The 21998-nt window shown below is 49.4% G+C and overlaps 1 protein-coding gene across 5 annotated transcripts in view; it reads right to left on the bottom strand.

The window, feature by feature from the left end:
• The window catches only part of TEX14 (testis expressed 14, intercellular bridge forming factor), a 78984-nt gene that overhangs the window by 40457 nt on the left and 16529 nt on the right, over positions 1 to 21998 (bottom strand). For all 5 annotated transcript variants that reach the window (XR_009759888.1, XM_061605313.1, XM_061605314.1 and 2 more), the window contains exons 8-21: positions 21634 to 21747; positions 20919 to 21042; positions 19437 to 19615; positions 18350 to 18501; positions 16538 to 16728; positions 15649 to 15817; positions 13327 to 14279; positions 11925 to 12004; positions 11266 to 11348; positions 8158 to 8460; positions 6577 to 6677; positions 2697 to 2816; positions 1333 to 1456; positions 482 to 566 (exon numbers count right to left, since the gene is read on the bottom strand). Coding sequence is in view for 4 of the 5 variants with exons in the window: in XM_061605313.1 (XP_061461297.1) it covers positions 482 to 566; positions 1333 to 1456; positions 2697 to 2816; positions 6577 to 6677; positions 8158 to 8460; positions 11266 to 11348; positions 11925 to 12004; positions 13327 to 14279; positions 15649 to 15817; positions 16538 to 16728; positions 18350 to 18501; positions 19437 to 19615; positions 20919 to 21042; positions 21634 to 21747 (2778 nt within the window). In the remaining variant the exon portion in view is untranslated. The remainder of the gene's footprint in view (positions 1 to 481; positions 567 to 1332; positions 1457 to 2696; positions 2817 to 6576; positions 6678 to 8157; positions 8461 to 11265; positions 11349 to 11924; positions 12005 to 13326; positions 14280 to 15648; positions 15818 to 16537; positions 16729 to 18349; positions 18502 to 19436; positions 19616 to 20918; positions 21043 to 21633; positions 21748 to 21998) is intronic.

The following is a 21998-nucleotide window of genomic DNA, read 5'->3' as shown; positions in this document are numbered from 1 at the left end:
TTCTTTGCCCAAAAGCTTCCAAACCTTTACTACCCCAACACAACTCAAGTTTGTTAGAGAGTCAGCAGGGTCACAATGCAGCTGCAGGACCAAGAAATGAGGGCCTACTCCTAAAATAAAAAAGGGCTTGGGTAAAACAAACCCACAGTCCACTGAATCCAGCCTTTCAGCCTCTTTAAGCTTGTGTTGTTTCAGCAGATGCTGTGTTAATTACTATGCTCATCTTTCTCTCCCACCCCCCCACCCCCAACTGCAAAACCATGAAGTGGCAACAACAGTGTCAAACAAAAGCCAAGTTTTGTCAGGGCTTCTAAAGATGGATGGAAATGTTTTTGCTCGCTGCATAGATCTCCATTTACATAACACACACACACAGCTGGCAGCTTGTTTGGGCCCTGAATGGTTTGGTAGGATTAATGAAAGAGCACGAAACCTTACTTGCGGATGAAGTGGAAGCCCAGCAAACAGGAGGCTCTCTTACCTGGCAGCAGGTGTAAAGAGATCCTCCCCTGGCGCCTCACTGTGGAGATGTTTTGCCTCTGTGCCACGGACAAGCAGTTTTCCACCTGAATACAAATGGCAAAATGTGCTTGTTTTTTGAGTGGTGGGTTATTTTTTTTTTTGGTAAATAAAGATACTGGAGGAGGGGGAAATGACAGGTTATTGAACAGGAAATCATAACTTTCAGCAGCTTGCAGTGATAAATGTGTTTTTAGAGAGATCTTTCCTTCCTCCTCTATTTTTAATAAACGCATCCAGAGTTCCCAGGGGCTGCTGAAATGCTTACCAAACCTCAGTGAATAGTAACCCAAATGTTGGAACAGATGTACAAAACTTCCTTCCCACCACCACCGCCACTTTGGGGCGGCAGATGGAAAAAGCTAATTCAGTCCCCCAGTAGCCAAACGCACAGGGTTGCTGAATCAGCAGTGGGGCTGTCACGGATGTTGAAAGCGATAATAAGATTTTCTAACTAAGGCGCTACAGGAGTAACCAGGCTGCCAGAATACAGAGTATGTTCCTCACTCAGAACGCGTGTAATCAAAGCACCTCAAACAGACTTTTGTCTGATAAACACCTGCGCGTGTGGAATTTTAAGCGGACCCTTTCCCTCCTCCTGAGGCTTTAAAGCAGGAATGGAAAAGGCATCTGTGGCCCTCCTGGACTCCAACCCCCATCACACACACTGACCATTGTCCATGCTGGCTGTGGCTGATGGGAGCCAGAGTCCAGCAGGATCTGGAGGGCCAAAGGGTCCCCGTCCCTGCTTTAAAGACAGCCACACTGACAGATGGCAAACTTGCATTATTTTTAAAAAAAGAATCAACTTGCATTGCTCTGCATGCATGGGGCATTCTTTCTGCCCACAGATTTCTTGGGACATCTCCATGTCTTCTTCTTGACTGCAAATATCTTGGGTGATTTCCAGGTTTTCCCCTTCTGCAGCAGCTGAGTTCTGAAAAGACAAATTTCAAAACAGGGAGCCGTGTCTCTAATAGCTACGTATGATGGGGCTGGCCCAACAGAAATCTCTTAGGAAACCCTGAAGTGAAGGCATCAGAGGGAGTCTGCCTCTGGATACTACTTGCTGCGCTGAGGTCCTGCTCGTGGGCTTCCCATAACAGGGAATCTGGTTGGCCACTGTGAGAACAGGACGCTGGACTAGATGGGCCCCCATTGGTCTGATCTAGCAGGGTGGTTCTTAGAGCAGTTTTAAAGCTCCCATCATCTCTGCCTGTTGGCCGTGCTTGCTGGGGCTGATGGGAATTGGAAGTCCAACGACATCTGAAGGGCCATTAGTTCCCCAGGCTTGCCTTTATAATGTTATGCACGGCCTGGAGAAAGTGAACGGGGACAGCTTTTTCTCCCTCTTGTAATACTAGAACTTGGGGACATCTAATAAAAGGTGAATGCTGGGAGATTTAAGGACACACAAAAGGATTTCTTCACATGGTTAATCTAAGGAATTTGCTCTCACATCCTGGATGGCATTAAAAAAGGATCAGACGCATTCATGGAGGATAAGGCTACCAATAGCTGCCAGCAACAGTGCCTACGTTCTATGTCCACTGTCAGAGGCTGTACACGTCTGAGTACCAGTTGCTGGGAATCACAAGTGGGGAGAGTTGCTGTTGGCCGCTGTGTAAGCAGGACGCTGGTTTAGATGAGCTCCCTTTGACCTGATCTAGCAGGCAGGGATTTCCGGTGCTCTTAAGGCTACCCTGCTGGAAATTACTGATTGTTTTAATTGCTTATTCTGTGCCTTTTCAGGCCAGATTGATCTCCTTCATGAAGGATAAGGCTATCAATGTCTATTAGCCCTGATGGCTATATTCTTCCTCCTCTGGCGGAGGTAATATGGCGCCTCTCAACACCAGTTGCTGGGGAACACAAGTGCAGAAAGGGCTATTTGCTTTCACACCCTGCTTGTGGGCTTCCTACAAGCATCTGACTGGCCACTGCGAGGACAGGATGTGTGGACTGGATGGGCCTTTCGGTCTGATCGAGCTGCAGTGCGCTATTCACCCAGAGCATCCTCCACTGTATGAAGTGAGAATGTTGCCATTCCTTTCAATCCGGGGGTTGAATGAGATGGCCTACAAGACCACCCCGCCCCTGACTCCAGCTCTGGGATTCTACGGCCAGGACACCAACGACTTTGCATGCACTGCCATGGTTTTTTTCCTTCCTTTTACCTCTAGTTCTGAGCTGTCAGGAGGAACAGAAGAGCAGAAGAACTCTGGATCAGGAGTTAAAAACTCATCTGACACATCAAGGGAGGAAGATGGGGAGGGGCCCAGTTCCTCCACCTGTCCCTTAAAAAAAAAAAGGTAATATGAAAATTAGAACTGTACAATTCATCGCAGAAACTGCCTCACACTGAGGGCTCATCCACATGGTGGTTTATTGTGTGTTTGGTGCTACTCACACCTCCTTTTAATTTGCATGGTTCACATGACGTTACCAGCAAACAGAAGTTATCACTCAGTTTTCCCCTGTAAATCAATACTAGCCCAACCCACTGATAATATGGAAAGGGGAGAAAAAAGTCTCCATTCTGTTTCTCTAGTGCTTGCAGATGCTTTGCTTTGTTGCTTTTAGGTGGGTGTGTCAATCATTCCCCCTTTCCATACCCACTATCTCCTCCTCCCTTCTTTCATTTTGTTCCCTGTAAGCTGACAAGCAACCTCCAGTTGCTCTCCTCCATTCTGCTCGCCTTTTTTATGTTGCTGCAAGTGGTGCCTTTATTTTCTTTTCCCCCTAACTTGTGAGCAAAAACATAACATTGCTCAAAAAAAGATCTGTATTTCAACTGTATCCTACCAAACATAGGTGTGGAAAACACAGGTATTTGCACTTCCAGAACTTTTTAACAGTACCTACTGCAGCTGGTAGAACAGACTGAGCATGCTCGGTCACCTTAGCAACCAGAGGAAGCGGACATGTATAATTAGAGGGCGTGTCACAAGGAAACAGCGAATGCCTACTTGTGTGAATGGGAAAAAGCGATTGGCAGCTAACTTTGAGCATGAACTGTGGACGCTGTAAATCTATTACGAGGGTAAATGTAGTGTATTTCCTACAAAGAAATACTCCCATCTAGATGAGCCTTGAGTCAGACCACTGCTCCATCTAGCTCAATGTTGTCTACATTGACAGGCAGCAACTCTCCAAGGTTCCAGGTGAGGAGTCTTTTTCTCCAGCCCTACCTGGAGATTCTGTTCGGGAATGAACCTGGGGCCTTCTGCATGCAAAGCATGTGCTCTGCCACTGAGCTACGGCCTTTCCATGGATAGCTGTATTCCTCTATTTTTATTTATAATGTTTTTATACTGTCCTTCAAAATATTAAGATTTGGGGGCAATCAACACTACAGAACAGACAAATCTGAATTCCCTCCATTATTTTTCCTCTTGTTTGGACGCACCAGTGTGCAGCAATGGCTGGAGTTATTGGGACTGGTGGGATTCTGGTAGCCAGAATCAATGACAGGCAGAGACAACTACCTAGTTTTGTTCCCATCCTCCTTCTCCCCGCTGAGTTCTGCAACGGCAGCACTGAGACTGAGGTGGCAGAAGCTGACTCGCATTGCCAACCCTGGAACTGGTTGAAAATAAGAAGGCAGGCAAGTGCGGGTTGGCTAGGGGCAGACTGAGGTTGGTGGGGCGGTACCCCATTAGCCCTAATGAACCAGCCTCCGCTGTGCCATTCTGTCATCAATCCTTAAAACCCATTCCTTGTTGCTCCCTGGTTTCCAGTCTTCAAATGTCTACCTCCCAAGAATCCAAAATGGCAATGGTGGCAGCCCACTTTTCCATTTGCTTTCCCTAAGGAAACAGGCTTAGAAATGAATATTAGCTCCCAGGAGATGAACGACGAGGCAGAGCTAGTTTTTGTTTGGTTAATTAAATTGTTTTATATTGAACCCCCTCTTTCAATATGGGGCACAGGCGGCTTAAGACAGCAGTAGATAAAAAACCGAAACCGCAAGAAAGCCTACCTTTAAAAATCAGGTCGCATCCACCATCTGTACATTTAAGGCACATGGCTGCCCCCAAAGAATCCTAGAAACTGCAGTTTACCCCCATAGAGCTACAATTCCCAGCACCCTTGACAAACTACAGTTCCCAGAATCTCCCACGAGAGCCGTGCACTTTAAACCAATTGTGTGGATGCAACCTCACCCAACTGCATAAAGCAAAGCAGGCGTAGATGCAGTCCAACAACATCTACAGTCCTCTAGATGTTGGATACTGGCAGTTGGGAGTCCATCAACATCTGGGAGGGCCTCCGGTTTTCCACCCCGATCTATGAAGAGGCCTTCCGATCTCTCAAGAGGGAATGCCTCTACATAGAGGCATTCTCCCACATTTTGCATGCAGTATAGGAATGCTACTTTCTTAAACCAGAGATGGGGAAACCTGTGGCCTTCTAGACATTGCTGGACTCCCAACTCTCATAATCCCTGGACACTGGCCATGCTAGGTGCTGGGGGTGCTGCTAGGAGTGGGAGTCCAACAAGAGTCAGCAGCAGCTAGGAGAACACTCTCTATAAACAGGAATTGCCAGGGGGGGGGAGGCATTGCTATTCCCTTCAGTGCCTCCAGAGGTCGCTGAGGCCTGAGCAGATAGCATCCTGGCTTAGCTCACTTAAACTAGACCCAAGCCTTGGCACAGGCGTAATTACAAGCAGTTCTGCTCTGACATGGTCAGTGAAGCAGCCACTTCATCATTAGGACAACCTAAAATGTCCCCACTTGGCAGATCACAGGCTGCGTAGACTTGATGCACAGCAGGGGTGGCGAGCCCCAGTGCCCAGGAGATGAATGTGGACCAGGTCCTTGGGACTCTGCATAAGCCACACATTCTGAAAGGACTTGCTGTGCGCCCCCCGCACCTTGATTTTACCTGCTGAGAAAGTGCCCTTGAACCACAATGCTATTTCTTGCTTGCCTGGACAGAGAGTGGTGTACAGTATATGTGTTGGCTACGCACACTTGTGGCTGCAACCACCACTGGTGTGCAGCCCCCAGAAGGTTACCAATGAAGGAATGTGGCCCTCAGGCTAGAAAAGGTTCTCCACCCGATGTTCAGTTATAATTTAACTGGGGGGAGGGCTTAAGTTGGCTGTATGTGTGTAATATATTTATTAAGTAAATGAATGAACATATGAATGTGGAATTCAGTACTCTCTCTCTCTCCCTTGCTCCTCTGCCCACCTCACCACACAGCCCAAGTGCTTCAGCTTTTCTCCGACAAATCGTTAATGCAGAGAGACAGCTGAGAGGATTGCCATTGGCTTCCAGCCAGGATCTAGCATTCCTAAGAGGACTCAGGAGAACTCTTTAAAGTAACTGGGAAGGTGCGGGAGGGGGGGCAGGGGAGGGGAGAGAGAAGCACTCTACATAATAATGTGATCCATTTGCCCACTTCTGTTTCCCACTATTTAAATTCTGACATCTGGACAGAGCTGGACAGAGCGCATGGTCAAGAACCTCTTGTCTCAATTATCAATGCTTGGCCTCTACGGGCAATTGCAAGCTGTGGGGTGTGCTCTCCAATGCCCCGGCCAATGGCAGACTCTCCAGGAGGAAGTCCCACCCCAAGAAAAGAGGCACGGCAACTACAGCCATGTGCCCCAAAATCCTGGTCAATGGCAGACTCTCCAGGAGGAAGTCACACCCTTGAACTGTGATACTACTACTTGCTTACACCACAAGAATAGAGGCACTTCCTGGCCTTCCATACCCACCACTTTCTGTGCCTGTGATACAGCCAAGTTCCTGCTCCAACTTTTTACCACGATGGCACAGATTACAGCAGATGCTTTAAAAAGTTTCACTATTAAGCCATCTCAGCCAACGTGGAGCCCTCCAGACATTGCTAGACTACAACTCCCATCAGCCCCCACCACTATGGCCCTACAGCCAGGGATGATGGGAGCTGTAGTTCAACAACTTGGCCTGGAGGCTTTGGCATATGTAGACTAATACATTTAATCATTAATACTACAGAATTTAGAAAAAGAAATGGGGCGGGGGGAGAAGCAGACATCATGGAAGGTTAAGTGCCTACCCGGCAAAGGTCCTCAGCGGTGACAGAAAGGGCCGCGCTCTCGCGTGAGGCGACGCCACTCTCAGTTAAGGCCCCATTTGCTGGAAATTGCCTGCTTCTGCCTAATAACAAATTATTGCTTTGTGTGAAATGCAAGACACACATATACACACACACAAATTAGCATTCAAAGAAGTCCCTGGAACGGGTCTGGCCAACTGACAGAATATAAAAATGAATAAATCAGCAAATGATGGCAGAGGCTGTCAGGGGCCCATGAAGATAATGGCCATTAAATGGCTATTCTGTGAAGACAGAAACATCTGCCTCTTTGGGGCGGGAAATCGCTAGTAAATGATTTCCTCTGCAAAGGTGCCCAATAATTCACTTTTTTTGAAGTCCTGAAAGGTTGCAACATTTAGAGATTTTTTTGGGGGGGGGAAATGGGGGAGGCACAAGAGAGAAGTGTGTAAGATTATGCATGACGTGGAGAAAGAGGCTAGGAGACGTTGCTCCTCCCTCTTAGCTTGGATGGCTTTATTAGACAAATAAATGGAGGATATGGCTACTAGCCACATAGCTATGTTCTCCTTCCACAGTCAGAGGCAACATGCTTCTATAATGCCAGTTGCTGGGAACCGCAGGTGCACAGTTGCTGTTGCGCTCGGGTCCTGCTTGTGGGCTTCCCATTGGGGCATCTGGTTGGCCACTGTGAGAACAGGATGCTGGACTGAGATGGGCCCCCTTTGCTCTGAGCCAGCAGACCAGGCTCCTCATCATTTGCACTCAAGCAACTGCCCGAGAGAAGATACTTGGCACCAGTAACCACGTTCACAGGAGTAAACCACACAGCACACCCTGAACTGATGTGAACAGGCCCCTCGTTCCCTCTTCTCATTTTTCAGGATCCCACAGGGGCTGGTTTTGTCCCTTTAAAATTCTTTTAAAGCGGAATGTTCCTTGCCAGCAGAGCTACTATGTAAAGCTATACCGACCCCTGCTGGCAGCTGGGGAAATGGCAGGATGAAAGGTGCTTCAGTAAACTTCAGCGCCGTGCATTCGTCGACCAAAGAGTGCTTTGAAGCGTTTCTACTGCTGAAGCTAAACAGGTATTGGCAATGCAAAGCTGCCAAGATGAGAGACCGCATGTAAAATGCTGGAAATAGCAGGCAGGATGAGGGTGAAAACAAAACAAATTAAGAGTGCTCCAATTTTAGGTCCAGTTGAAGGCTGAGCCAAAAACTAAAGTTCTCACTTAATTGGGGCAAAATCTGGGGGGGGCCTCCCTGGAAGTGGGGGAGATTGTGGTCAAGGGGGCCAAAAAGCTTCCCACTGCAAGTTAGCTCTGCAAGGGTAGGGGTGCAGTGGAGGGCCTATCCTCAGCGGCTGTCAGCTCTCTTCCTCCCCAATTACCAAACAACACAGAGAGTGTCCAGGTTAATTTCCATTTTTTGAAAGAGGGGCCACCAATAAGCCTCACCAAGCATTTTGCACAATTCTGACACACACACGCACCCCTCTGAAAGTTTGCTGAAATCCACCCACCAACCCACCCTCTCCAATCTGTTGGCTGCAACTGGGATGGCAAATTGCAAGCCCCACCTCCAATCCAGTGGCTCACACTTTGGGTCTCGGGTTGCAAGAATCTTTTCAAGACAATCTTCAGGTCACTCTCTTCTTCACAGTCAAGGATTGGCCGATGGTCCCCAACACTACTCCCAGCCTGCAGCGCCCCTGCCTCAGCATCCCACTGGCGGAACCCAACACTCTCCTTGTTGCCGGCACCCCGAAAAATGTCCTTGATGCTCTCCACCTCACTCTCTGAGGTCCATTCACTGGGAGGATAGTGGCGTGGAAGGCCCAGCTGCCCAGAAGCTGCTTGTCTTGCCATGTGCTTCACTTCAGCTGCAGGGCCGAGAGGAAGCAACCGGGGGGGGGGGCAGGGAGAATCATGCTGTGATTTATTTTCCCCTTTCCAGGAGGATTTCACAAGAGGAGAAGGGGGCGCCCATACAGTAGGAGTGGGGAACCTCGGGTCCTCCAGATGTTGCTGAACTACAACTCCCAGCAACCCCATAATCCCAGCCAATGGGCAATGATGGGAGTTGTAGTTCAGCAGCATCTGGAGGGCCCGAGGTTCCCCCATATCTGTTTCAGAAGTGGGATTCCCATTGAGGGCAGGGATGGAGAGAACCACGGCCTTCTTCCAAGTGTTGCTGGGCTCCTGGCACGGCCAATGGTGGGAGTTGTAGTTCCACAGCACCTGGAGGGCCACAGGTTCCCCTCTCAGCTAAGCAGCAAGAGACAGAAAAACGCCGCAGGCTCCCCATGCCTGCCATGGTGTGTGAGCTTGGCCCAAACAGCTCTTAGGCCCAACCTACACATGGAGGTGGTGGGCAAGACTCTTGTCTCCAAACACAAGGCCCTGCTTTCTTTCAATATGCTTTGAAACAGGAGTGGGACTGCCAACTGCAATCAGCCCCCAGGGATGACGAGAGCTGTAATCCAGCAACAGCTGGAAGGCCAGAGGTGACCCATCTCTGCTAGATGCATAGAAAGTTGCCTTCTAAGCCAGACAGTGATGGAGAACCCATGGCCCCTCTGGATTAAAAATTAAGAGTTAATAGTTACAATTATGTGGGTATCGTGCTGCATTGTGTATCTGTGTCAGCTGAAGCCAGAGTGGTGCCCTCCAGATGCAGCTAGACTACAGCTCCCATTATCACTGGCCATTGGCCACACTAGCTTGGGCTGATGAGTTGGAATCTAGCCACGTCTGGATGGCCACAGATGTTCCCCACCTTTCCTTTAAAATGAACTGCAGATTGTTGAACTGTCAGTGTTATATAAACCTTTTTTCTTTTAAATTAAGCTGTCTATGGATGAAATGGACTGCCTTCAAGTCAATCCCGACTTACGGCGACCCTATGAGTAGGGTTTTCATGGTAAGCGGTATTCAGAGGGGGTTTACCATTGCCTCCCTCTGAGGCTGAGAGGCAGTGACTGGCCCAAGGTCACTCAGTGAGCTTCATGGCTGTGTGGGGATTCAAACCCTGGTCTCCCAGGTCGTCGTCCAGCACCTTAACCACTACATCACACTGCCTCTCTAAGCTATCTGTACACAGTGTTAAAAAGTGGTATTATTACGCATTACAGATATTGTGCTCTGAATTTTCTTTTTGAGTGGTCTACTTCCTGCAGACCGCTTTGATTAGGCAACACACTTGTGGAAAGTGCAACTGCATAAATGAACTAAATGATGGCTTGATACACCCCACGGAGAGCTATTTAAAGTGCTGAAACCTCTGCTTGCTCTGTTTCTCCCAGGCATGCTTGTGTTCTCCCTCCCAGTAAGGCTTCCTACCAGAGTCCAGCAAGAAGGAAAACAGTTCTCCATTAAGTTTTTTTTTCCCCCACAGCCTGAGAAATTTCAGGCTTCTTGGCTTTAATTCCCCGTCCTTTGCCTTACGCTGCCACCTAGTGGCCAAGTTGGCAACTAACAAGGAAGGTGAACTCACTGAGGTGCATTCACACCCTACTAGCCATCCATACCAGCGATGGACCTCCTCTTCTGATCGCAAATTGCATTTGGGAAGATAGCTACATGTTCACTGCACTGCACACGGGTGCAATGGGGCGGCTGCCCTTTAACTGGCATGACGTAGCACTCAGAAGGCTGGGCTGCAGCTTTGATCCACCAGGCCAGACTCTGGCACTTGCAGCAAGCCCTACTGAGACAACTTGTTCCTCTGCTCTCAACTGCAGGCTCGCTGTCCTTGGTCCTGAACCTCTTGCTCCTACATTCTGGCCCAGCACGCTTGTTGCTGTCCAAGGTCCTGGCCCTTGGTTGTAGTGGATAAAGTTGCCCTTGCGCCAGGAACTCCCAGCCCAACTGGGTGACTCAGTGGACAGTTGCTGTTCCTCAGCCTAACTTACCCAACAGGGTTGTCTGCAATGTCACATTTGGGACAGGATATAGAATATACCAGCATTGGGGAACCTTTTCCAGGCTGGCCGCTGCAATTCCTTGGGGGTAACCTTCTAAATGTGAATGTACTGCCTTCAAGTCGATTCCGACTTACGGCGACCCTAGGTTTTCATGAGGCTGAGAGGCAGTGACTGGCCCAAGGTCACCCAGGGAGCTACACAGCTATGTGGGGATTCGAACCCTGGTCTCCCAGGTCGTAGTGAAATCTAGTGATGGGCAGGGCCAAAGGTAAAAAGTGGGTGGAGCAACAGATATGGCTCTTACCTTTGCACAGGAGGCTACGTGACAGCTACAGAAACGCACACATGCATACCTTCCCATCCTCTATTCAGGTGAACAAGAGGCAACATCGTAGTTCCAAGCGTACATTCCAGCCAGGCAAAAGTACTTGAAGAGGATGCAGAGCACAGCTGGTGGGAAGGGTGGCCTGGAAAGAACCCTAAGGACCTCACAGAGAAGCATGGAGGACTGCAGTTGGCTCCCCACCCTGGAGATATACAATCCACAGGCGGCTAGTGGCTCCATGTCAGTGGAGCAGTGGAATCTGCTCCTGGTTTTAGTCCGAACTTTCATGGATCTATCCAAGGCGCTCAGAACCTTGGATATCCCCTTGAAAGTTTGGACTAAAACCCAGAGCGGATTCCACCGCCCCACTGACATGGAACCACCAGCCTCCACAGATACAGCGGCGCTACTGCCATGAAACAGAAGGCAATGCTCACTCGTCCATTCAGACTGCGCCATCCTCCTCTCCTCACTTCTCAAACTCTCTTCATAAATTTCAGGAGTTGACTTTGAAACGAACCTGCAAGGGACACATTAGAATACGAACACTTTTGTGTTCTCATTGATTACATTTATATCCTGCATCGCTTCGTAGGAGTCTCAAGGCCATCTCTGCAACCACAAGAACTGGCTGTGAGTTGATTGTGAACAGATACAGACTCCATGGCTTCCCTCCCAAAATGTCACTCTCCACCCCCAAAAACCTCCCCCCCCGACAAGCACACCCAAATTGCTGTCTTTAACATTGAACCTGGTAAAGACTCGAAAGCTTTCAAGCTACGTTCTGACATTTCAGGAGCAAAAGAAGCTGCCTTATACAGAGTCAGACCAATGGTCCATCCAGCTCAATACTGTCTACACTGACTGGCAGCAGCTCCCTAGGGTTCAGGCAGGCAATCTTTCCCAGCCCTTCCCGGAGATGCTGGGGATTGAACCTGGGACCATCTGCATGCAAAGCAGATGCTCTACCGGTGAGCTTTGGCCTATCTCAAGGCATTGCTCTAACATGGAGTTTGGAGTTAAGTCGGGATGGCGGGATGGTACCTCCAGGACCAGAGGCTATGGGGCTGGGAATCAGGGGAAGAACGGAGCTCACCCATCCGCCGTAGAGCTCCCACGCTGAGGCTGCGGACTTGCGTTCCTTTTCCTCCTGACGGACACGCCTGGTTGCAAAGGCTGAAAAATCACTGCAGCCAGTCATGACTTCGTGGGGACTGGGGTATGCATGTACGGGTTATGTATGCAGTTGAGCGGGGCTGGTACTGATTTAACAGCCCACTGCCTAATTTCCTCCAGTTTCCACTTGCAGCATTAGTGCCATTACGTCCATTCCATTTCTGACTTGCTTCCTATGAAGCGTTTCCAAGTGATTTCACAGCACAATAAAACACATACACAAAACAACTGCATACAGTAGGGCCCCGCTTTCCGGCGTTCCGCTGATGCGGCGGCTTTCAATCAGGGGAAATTCCCCATTTTAAAGCAGATTTTGCCGTTTTGCGGCATTTTTGCATCATTTTCGCGTGACGCGACCCATTAAAGTCAATGGGTTCCGCTTTACGGCAGGGGCCTGATCCCTAACCCGCCGTGTAAGCGGGGCCCTACTATATATGCAAACAAATTAGAACAGTAACCATAGCACCCTACTGCAGTGTTTAGTTTTGTTTTTAAAAAACACCTGCATTTCTACCCTTTCTATGCCTTGATTGGCTGCTGCGGCACCCCTGCAAATTGTGTTTTGGGGGGAGTGCCTGTTCTGCTCAGGCGAGGGAGACCATTCGGAACTCATCTTTAATGAGAATGGAGAGTATGCCTGAGGGTGTGTGGCTGACAGAGAAGACTGGAGGGCCAGGTTCGGCCCCTGGGCTGAGGCTCCTCATCCCTGCTGCAAGTGGATGCTCCTGTCTCTGTGGCCGACGTCAGCCCCCAAACCTGGTCTCCTGGAGTGCTCCTTCCCACAAAAGGTGTCTTTCCAGCACCTTACAATCCACACCATATTAGGAACATTAGGAAGCTTCCTTCCACTGAGGCAGACCATTGGCCCACCTAGCTCTGTATTGCCTACACTGGCCGGCAGCAGCTCTCCAGTGTTTCACACATGAATCTTTTCCCATCCCAACCCTACCCTGGACGTGCTGCTTGGGGATTGAACCTGGGACCTTCTGCACGCAAAGCGAACTCTTTACCACTGAGCTATGGCCTTTTCCCTGAAAAATTAAGATTCCAGTCCTCATGGTCTAGAATAAAGACTGATTTGAATGGGAACCTAGGAAGCAGCCTTATACTAGCTCACACCATTGGCACATCTAGCTCTTTGCTGTATTACTCCTGACTGGCAGATGCTCTCCAGTTAGACTTCCTGCCTGAAACCCTGGAGACACCTGGGGTTGAACCTGGTACCTTCTGCGTGCAAAGCTGATGTTCTGACACTGAGGTATGGCCCTTCCCTTATTAAGAGACTCTCTCACTCACTCACTCACTCACACACACACCCCTACCTGATAGTCTGGCTCCACTTCTCCGTTCCCAGGGCTTTTGGGTGCTTCCAATCCAAAATCACTCCAGCAGGTGGTGTCCTGGCTCCTGCAGTCACCTTTGCGCTCCTGTCCCACCGCCTGGAAAGAATGAATAACCAGCGGCCTACGTACACCCAGGACGCGTAGCGGTGGAGGCACGTAGCTCATTGAAGGAGGGCTCACCGCTTTCCAGGGCAAGGCACTGGCTCCGTTGCAGGGCGCCCTGATATTTCTGAAAGTGTCGTCCTCCTTCCGGTAGCCCCGAATTACAGAGCTTAAGGTGCGCTGCTGCTGCTTCCCTTGGGCCCCCAGAAACAGTTGGGGGTGATGGTTCCTGAAGGTCTCCAGTTCATCCAGCCTCTCTTCCGTCCTGCAGATGGAATCCCTTGCTTGCTGCAGCAAAGTCTGGGAAATCTTCAGGTTCAGGACGCACTTTCCGAAGTAGTGCCCGACCTCGAAGTGGCCAGTCCTGCCTCTGCAGCTGGCGAATCTCACCACTTGGTGCAATGGGCAGGGCCGGGACATGTAAGTGAACTCCTCTCTGGTGTACTCCGATTTGGTGTCGGAGGAGGCACCCCCCTCGCTGCAACAGCTCACCCTCCCGTCCTGTATTTTGGCAGACGGCATCGGCAAAGGGACTTCAGCCCTGTCCCCTGGGACGGTTCGAGACTCCCTTCGGGCTCCCTGACCCAGCCCTGCCTCCGCCGCCTCACCCTCCTCCGCACCGTCCCCACACAGCTCCGGGTAGCACGTATAGATCTCGTTGATTTCAAAGCTGCAGAGGCTCTCGTTGCAGTCATTGGTGTCGCCCTGGACTTTAGGGGCCAAGAGGGGGCTTGACTGAGCGGTGCGGAGGACAGGCTCTGACCTGTGGGCAATTGCACCTTCGATTTCGGGAGCGGAAGCGGCGCATCTTGTCACGGTGAAGCTCCTGGCTGAGAAATCAGAGCATGGGTCAGGATGGAAGGATACCACTTTGACACAGGATAGCTTTCCCCACCCAGACATGTGGAAAGCGCCTCCCAGGACGGATAGACAAATATGTCCATTCTGGTTTCTCATTTTCCCCGGATTTCAAGTTCAGTTCTCCATATCTCTGCATTAAGTTTCCAAGTTTGTTTTTTTTAAAAGTCCTCTTGAAAACCCAAACATTTTAGTGTGTATTTCTCCTGATGTATACATTTTGTATGCAACTGTGCCTAATGTGCACATTTTTGCAAGTAACTGTTATATTCACTGACTCCTGCACTTTCATCATGCCTTGCTTTCTCCCAATACTTACATTTTTGTAAAAGTTATTTGGAGAGCCAGTGTGACATAGTGGTTAGAGTGTTGGACTACGACCTGGGAGACCAGGATTCGAATCCCCACGCGGCCATGAAGCTCACCGGGTGACCTTGGGCCAGTCACTGCCTCTCAGCCTCAGAGGGAGGCAATGGTAAAACCCCCTCTGAATACCGCTTGCCATGAAAACCCTATTCATAGGGTTGTCATAAGTCGGGAGCAACTTGAAGGGAGTCCATTTCCAAATGTTATTTGAACGGAGACCTGCCTTGCAAAATTCACAGAAGTGCAAATTTTGAAGGACTGCTCAGCTTCAGGGTGCGCATTTTTCAGGAAGTGTGAATGTGGCAGGTTTGCCTTTTGATGCGTGATTGAATTCCTCCCTTATCCCCGCTGAGGACCTTGCACAGTATTTTTGCCCCACGTGGATGCTCAGATGCAGAGCCTCACTCTGCATCAGGGAATATGTGGAAGCTGCGGCTCTCCGGGCATACTTGGACTTCATCTCTCACCATTCCTGGCCTCTGGTCCGAGTTGGAGTCCAACAACACCTGGAGGCCCACAGCTGTTCCCCCATCCCTGGTGACATCTGACGGGCAACTACGGTGCAGAAGAGACAAACCATTACCTATGCATTAGCGGAGACAATCAGCCCACAAAAGCGTGACCATGTCAAACCAGGGGTGGCTCACCTCTTTTCGGCTGAGAGCCGCATAGACTCACAGTCAACTCTCCCGAAGCTGCATTTCAAAATGGGTGCAAAAGCAGGTATGGATTTTTAAAATTTTTATTTTAAGGACACATTTTGGGGGCTGGGGGGATTGAGAATCACACTGACTGGCTCTGCAGGGTTTCAGACAAAGGGCGTCTCCCCAGCCCTATCTGGAGATGCTGTTGGGGACCAAAGCTGGGACTTTCTGCATGCAAAGCAGGTGCTCTACCTACTGAGCTCTGGCCCTTCTCAGGAGGGAAGCTGCCCCAGGCCCTTTGCCCCTCCCATGCAGCAAAGACGCAGCTTACAAGGCAGACATGGGGTGCCCCAGGCTGCCGCCTCTTCCTCTGGCAGCTCCGGCACCTTGACCGAGACAGCGGAGGCGGACGGCAAGCAGATGTTAATGTCAGGACGGGGTTCAGCCTTCAGAGGTCCAGAGCTTTCACCAGGGCGGATCCTGCGAGACTCCATCAAATCCTGTGGTGGCAGGAAGAACACCATCATGGGGCACAGCAGACAGTGAGATTTTTCCCAGCAGCACCTCACCCCGCAACCAAATTAGGTAGGCCAGTATCTTCTGAGTGCAAGAGATGGCTGCAGTGTTGCGATAATGCTCTGTGACCGCTCTGTGCTGCAGGAAACCTCTCCCGTTTCTGCCTTTAACACAGCCACACCATCTATTAAGTACACGGCTTCCATCCCCCCAAAATCCCGAGAACTGTAGTTCACCCTTCAACAGAGCTACAATTCACAGCACCCTTAACTACAGTTCCCAGGATACTTTGTGGGAAGCCATGTGCTTTATATGTATAGTGTGGAGGTGACCGTTGCCTTCCAAACTTTCCTCTGAAATGCAGGGGAGCTAGAATCCTAGATATTATTTTCTTTTTTAAAGAACATAAAATTAATAGAACCCGCAAAACTAACTTGATTCTCAACCCCCAAGCGGCTCTATGGATTTCTCAACTTGCAGGGATTTTCACGTGGGACTAAAACACTCGGATTTTTAGCTTAGGGTGCAATATGGAGCATCATTATTATTTGCACTGATACATGCCAGTTTCTGTCTATTCCTCATCCACTTCACAAATGCTTCCTTGCCTGATCGTCCAGAGGAGGTTCTAGCTCACCAGGGGTGAACAGGAGAATAGCTGTTTACAAGCCCAGCTAAAGAGGACCTGAATCACTCCGGTTCACCTTTAAGTCATTCTTCAGGATGTATCGGATGTCCTGGAGGTTCATAGTGCGTTGCTTTTGCCTGGACTTGAGGCCAGTCTTCACAATGTCGTAATAGGGTATGGGGAGCCTGGCGTCTGCCTCCAGCCACTGCCCGGAAACGATGAGATCCTTAACAGCCGAACCCTCAAATCCATCCCAGGGAATGGTATCTGGAAGGCACAGGGTGGTATTCAATGCTAGTCCTACTCCAGAGAAGACCCGCTGGAAGTTAATAAACGTGACTGAACTAAGTTCATTAATTTCCATGGGCCTCCTCTGAGTAGGGTTTAGTTGAATACAATCCACACATACCAAAATGCTCTGATGCAGCAGGGCTCTGAAGGGAAGGAAGGAAGGAGAGGGTCTTGTTGGGTAAGGAATCCTTGGGCAAGCAGGACTTTTGCATTTGGCGGCAACAGGCATTCTGGTTCAATGCAGGAGTGCTTAAGGGTTGTTTTCTTTTGCTTTTGTTTTGGATGAGAGAGACTTGCAGGGTCTTTGCTCAAAATATTTTTATTGCTATTTTAATAGTACAGTAAATAAGGAGACAGGTGACAACACTGTCTTTCACGCAATACAATGTGCAGCGGCTCTGCAACATTTCCTTTATTTACAACTATACAGAGAAGAGTGGAAGCAGCAACATTCCTTTTAATAGCAAACTCTAGCGCGGCTTGCCGATGGCTGTGTAGCCAAATTGCAGCCACTGAGGAGGAAAAAAGGGGGTAGCCAGCCTGCTTGGGGAACCCCCAGCCTTGCAGATGTGCAAACAAAATTAGAAAAAAAATAAGGAGCCGCACCCTCCCCCCAAAAAACCCCAGACCGATAAGGACTGAGCACGTCCAGCAGCCGCAGAACTGTAAACCACTTAGGTTTTTTTTTTGTTCTAGTAAGCAGTATATAAACTTTGCTAATAATAAATAAAACGCCAAGTGTCTGTTGGTGGAAAATCTGGGGGAAAGGAGAGGAAGCGAAATGGAGTCATATGGAAGAGGGCATGGCACACACTGCCTTGGGTTCCATGATACAAGTGGGATACAAAATATAAACTTGCCCCTCCTAACAGAGGTTCATCCTGCATCCTTATGTGGCTTCTGCCATTTGCTGAAGATGCACCTCTTTATCCTATCCTTTGACAGTCAACCTTTTGGGTTGCATCCAATGCTAGTGCTACTCAGGGTAGACCCACTGAAGTTAGAGGACATGACCAACTTCGGTTCGTTACTCTCAGTGGGACAACCCGTGTGATTTTTTTTGGTGGGATTGCCTCAAAGTGAGCCAGTAGTGGTGGACTAGGACCCGGGAGACCAGGGTTCGAATCCCCATTTGGGCACAAAGCTCACTAGGGTGACCTTCGGCCAGCCAGTCTCTCAGCCTATTCTACCTTGTGGGGTTGTTGTGAGGACAAAATGGGGAGAGGAAAGAACCATGTTTTGTACGCCACCTTGAGCTCCTTGAAGGAAAGGTGGGAAACAGATGCAATAATAAATGAACACGTTATTTGGTTTGCTTTGAATTGTTTACCTGGATTTTAACACTGAATGATCACAAGGGTTGCAACCTACTCTAGAGTGTCATTGTGAAGGGCGGGTAAGAAATATAAATAAAATGAAATATGAAAACAACAGTAAGCAGGACTCGGAGCCAAGCAGAATGATGAAGACAGAGGAAGGGGCGATTTCTAACAAGGATCAGCACCCGTAAAGATGAGGGATAAGGCAGGCTGAGAGCTTTAAAAACAAAACAAGAATACCTTTTCCAAGTGCAGCATCTTCTTATCATGATCCGTACCTGTGAGAGCCTCCTGCATCACTGCACAGAAGCTGTAGATGTCAGATTTCAGGGTGGCAGCCTTCTCGAGGATCACTTCCGGGGCGCACCATTTGTGTAACTGGGAAGGGATGGGCACCCGCGTCAGGTCGCTGTGCTCGCCCCCATCTTTGCTGTCAAAGAGAGGAGAGGCCCTCAGCATGTCTGCGACGGGGGGGGGGGGAGAGAGAGGACACACACCCAAGATAGGCCCTCTGTTGTCCACCTTGCTTAAAAAAAAATATTCTCAATGCTCTAAAGCTGGGATAAGTGCACAAATGAAAACAGATTTCTTTGGGCAGGAAAGAGTCGCTTTACTGCAGGGCTCTAAAGCCGTGCTTGGTTATAACTGTCATCTTGTGAATGAAAATATGTCAGAGGCAGGGAAACTTTTTCAGCCTGTGGGCTGCATTCCTTTCTGGGCAACCTTGCAGGGGCCACATACCAGTGGTGGGCAAGGCCAGAGGCAAAAATAAGTAGAGCACCTTCAAAATATCCCGGAAGACCCACATCGCCGCTCACTCGATATATGTTTGAGTCTCCCAACATTCTGTCTGTCCCGTTTTGTTGAAGAAACAGAACCCAGGATTGCCTGGTGCCAAAGACGAGGTGTGGCTATGCAAACTGTTGGATTATATATATATATATATATTGCAGCCAGTATAACTACAGAAATAACTAGTCTGTTAAGACTGGCAGTTGAAAGAATAAAGAAACTTAAGGTTTAATACTACAAAGAGGTAAAGTCATACATGCTGAAGGAGCCATGTGGCCTGCACTCAGGGAGCCACAACTAACTAGCTGAGAACAAAGACAGGAAAAGAAGGGAAGAATGGGAGGAGCAAAGTCTGCAAATATCAACAATCATTTTAGAGGAGGAATCATCAGAATGAAGAGTACACTGCCTTTCTGTCTATCACAAACACGCACACACTGGTTCAGGTCACTTGTAACATGCATTGATGCTTTACTCCCAACTCAAACAGGAGCTGTCTGAGATCCCGCAAAGGGTTGCAACGCACATCTATGAAACATTCACAAGAGGAGTGGGCGGTGTGTGTGTGTCTACCTTTCGATCATGTACTCCAGATTGGTAAGTTTGGCCTCCCCAGCCAAAACAACCACCACTGCGTAGGAGCTGACGGTGCGGTGAACAAAGCCACGCAAGTGCAGGAACCTCAAGCCGTCATTCACCTGGAGCAGAAGGTGCACGAGCGTCTCCATGTGCACGATTGGGAACTCCGAACGCTGCCGGCGGGAAGAAGGTTAGAGCAGTCAGAGCAGAAAAGGGACGCCGGTTCTTAGAGCGAGTACCCGCTCTTTCCACCTAGAGAAGGATACCCTCCTCTTCTAGAGAGAGGATGGCAGGAAAATCTGCAGGAATAAGGTTTAGGACAGACACACTTCCACCATCTAGATCAGTGTTTCCCAAACTGTGGGACTCCAGATGTTGCTGGACTACAGTTCCCATCATTCCTTGCCATTAGCCATGCTGGCTGAAGCTGATGGGAACTGTAGTCCAGCAACATCTGGAGTCCCACAGTTTGGGAAACACTGATCACAATAATCTAGTGGGAACACAGGAACAGAGGAAGTTGCCTTATAACCATGGGCAGCAGCTCTCCAGGGTTTCAGCTAGGGGGATATTCCCAGCCCAACCTGAAAATGTGCTAGAGATTGACCCTGGGACCTTCTGCATGCAAGGCAGGTTGCTCTAGCATGAGGCATGGCCCTCTCAGCTGCACGGGGAGAGGGGGCACAAGGAAGAATGCTGTGCGGCCACTTGTGGTCGCCAAAGCCTCCCAGAGGACAGAAACAGGTCAGCCTCTCCTGATTTTAGCCATAGGAGCAGACAGAGGAGACAAGGCGGAGAGCACCTCGCCTTCCTGCGTTCCAAAACAAGCTGATAATGTACATACGCATGAAAAAGGCAGACACTGAAGATGGAAATGCCTCATTCTGACCGGTCCCCATTAGGAGAAGAGCCCAGCCTCCTCCCTCTCCCATGTTCTTCCCAACAAGGAGACAATGTCAGTTTGGTTCATACATAATGCCAAGCCACAGTTTACCAAACTATGGTTCATTAAACCATGGTTTCTTTGATCATCCAAGCCCTCCCCAATGGGTTAACTATGGTTTGTTTACTGCCAACGAACCACAATTTGAAACCATGATTTGCTGTTGTCTTACGTACCTTGATTTAACTATAGCTTGACATTACAGTATGTGCAAAGCTGGCACCCCTTTATCGCAGTCTAACCTACCTAACAGGGTGGCTGCAAGGATAACATTGGCTCAGATCCCCTCTTAGTGACTGGGCCAGGGTCCCCCAGTGGCTACCTCACACCCTAAACTACCTCACAAGGTTGCTGCGAGGATAAAATGGTGCAAATTTCAACTCCACCATGAAGCTTACTGGGTGCTTCTAGATCTCTCTCCCTCCCACCCCCACCCCCACATAGAGCTCCTGGAAGGAAAGGGCTGAGGCAGCAAGGGGTGGTAACATAATACCAAAATAATTTTTTCAAACAAACAAAAACGCCTGTTTTACCCTCTCATGAAGGATGCTATAGAGCGAGCCAAAGTTAACCCTCTCAAACACTAATCGCGTTTTCTCCAAGTCGCTGGATAAGCAGACAGCCATCAGCTGCAGCAAATGAGGGTGACGGAGTTTGCTGAGAAAGGAGATACACAAGCCAATCAGCGCGGAGGGAAATCAGGTTATGAAGGAAGAGCATTTCCAGGCTTCTGGACCATATCCCAGCAGACAGGCTCAGTTTGTGTCTCCCAACCAACTTAAGCACCAGAAAGACAAAAAAAACAAAACCCTGACAGTACATAGCAGAAGCAACAACTGCCAGAGGGAGGAAGCTAGTGCAGACCAGACCACCACACCAGCTGACACAACTGGTCTCTACCACTAGGTTTGGGTCGCCGTCTCAGGACACGTGAGCCTGTTTGACGCCTCAAACAGGCCTTGGGCTGGGAGAGAGCTCTTGGACGCTCCACCTGAAGCCACGCTGGAGGCTTCCTGAAACGCCACCATTGAACGCAAAGCTTTTTGGCTCTGCAAAACACCTCTGGGCAGCACAGCTTATTTTCTTTCTTACCCACGGCCAAAATGCACAGGCACCTCTTGCATACTTGCAAGAACCTCGCGTCTCCCCCTCTGCCAAGGCATTTCTCCTCCTCTGCCTCTGAACATCTTTGCAGAAAAGGAAGGAGCTGCCATCGCGATTCAGAGTTTCCCCAGAAAACCGCCGTACCTGCTGTATTCCTGCTCTGCAAGGAGGAGGTCAGAGAGGCGCAGCTTGCAGCAGTGCTGGTGGGGCTTCATATTCAGCTCCTTCACGGTGACTCGGTTTCCGCCCCACATCAAACTACAAGGAAGAGAGAAACAGCGCTTGCCAAAATGGTCAGGTGTGACTTTCTAGATTTCTTTCTCCCCTAAGTCTTTCTGCAATACTTTATTTTAAACTTTAGATATACTAGATGAACAGTGGCGGTGGGTGGCTCCAAGGTCAGCAGGGCAGTGAATCCACTCAGGGTTTTAGTCCAAACTTCCAAGGAGCTGTCCAAGGTGCTGACATCTGAGCCCCCAGTCTCCACTAGTTAAAAAGGTCAGCCGATG

This window comes from Rhineura floridana, chromosome 21 (genome assembly GCF_030035675.1).
Source record: "Rhineura floridana isolate rRhiFlo1 chromosome 21, rRhiFlo1.hap2, whole genome shotgun sequence".
Lineage (NCBI taxonomy): Eukaryota > Metazoa > Chordata > Lepidosauria > Squamata > Rhineuridae > Rhineura > Rhineura floridana.
This window is presented reverse-complemented; position numbering and strand designations above follow the sequence as displayed.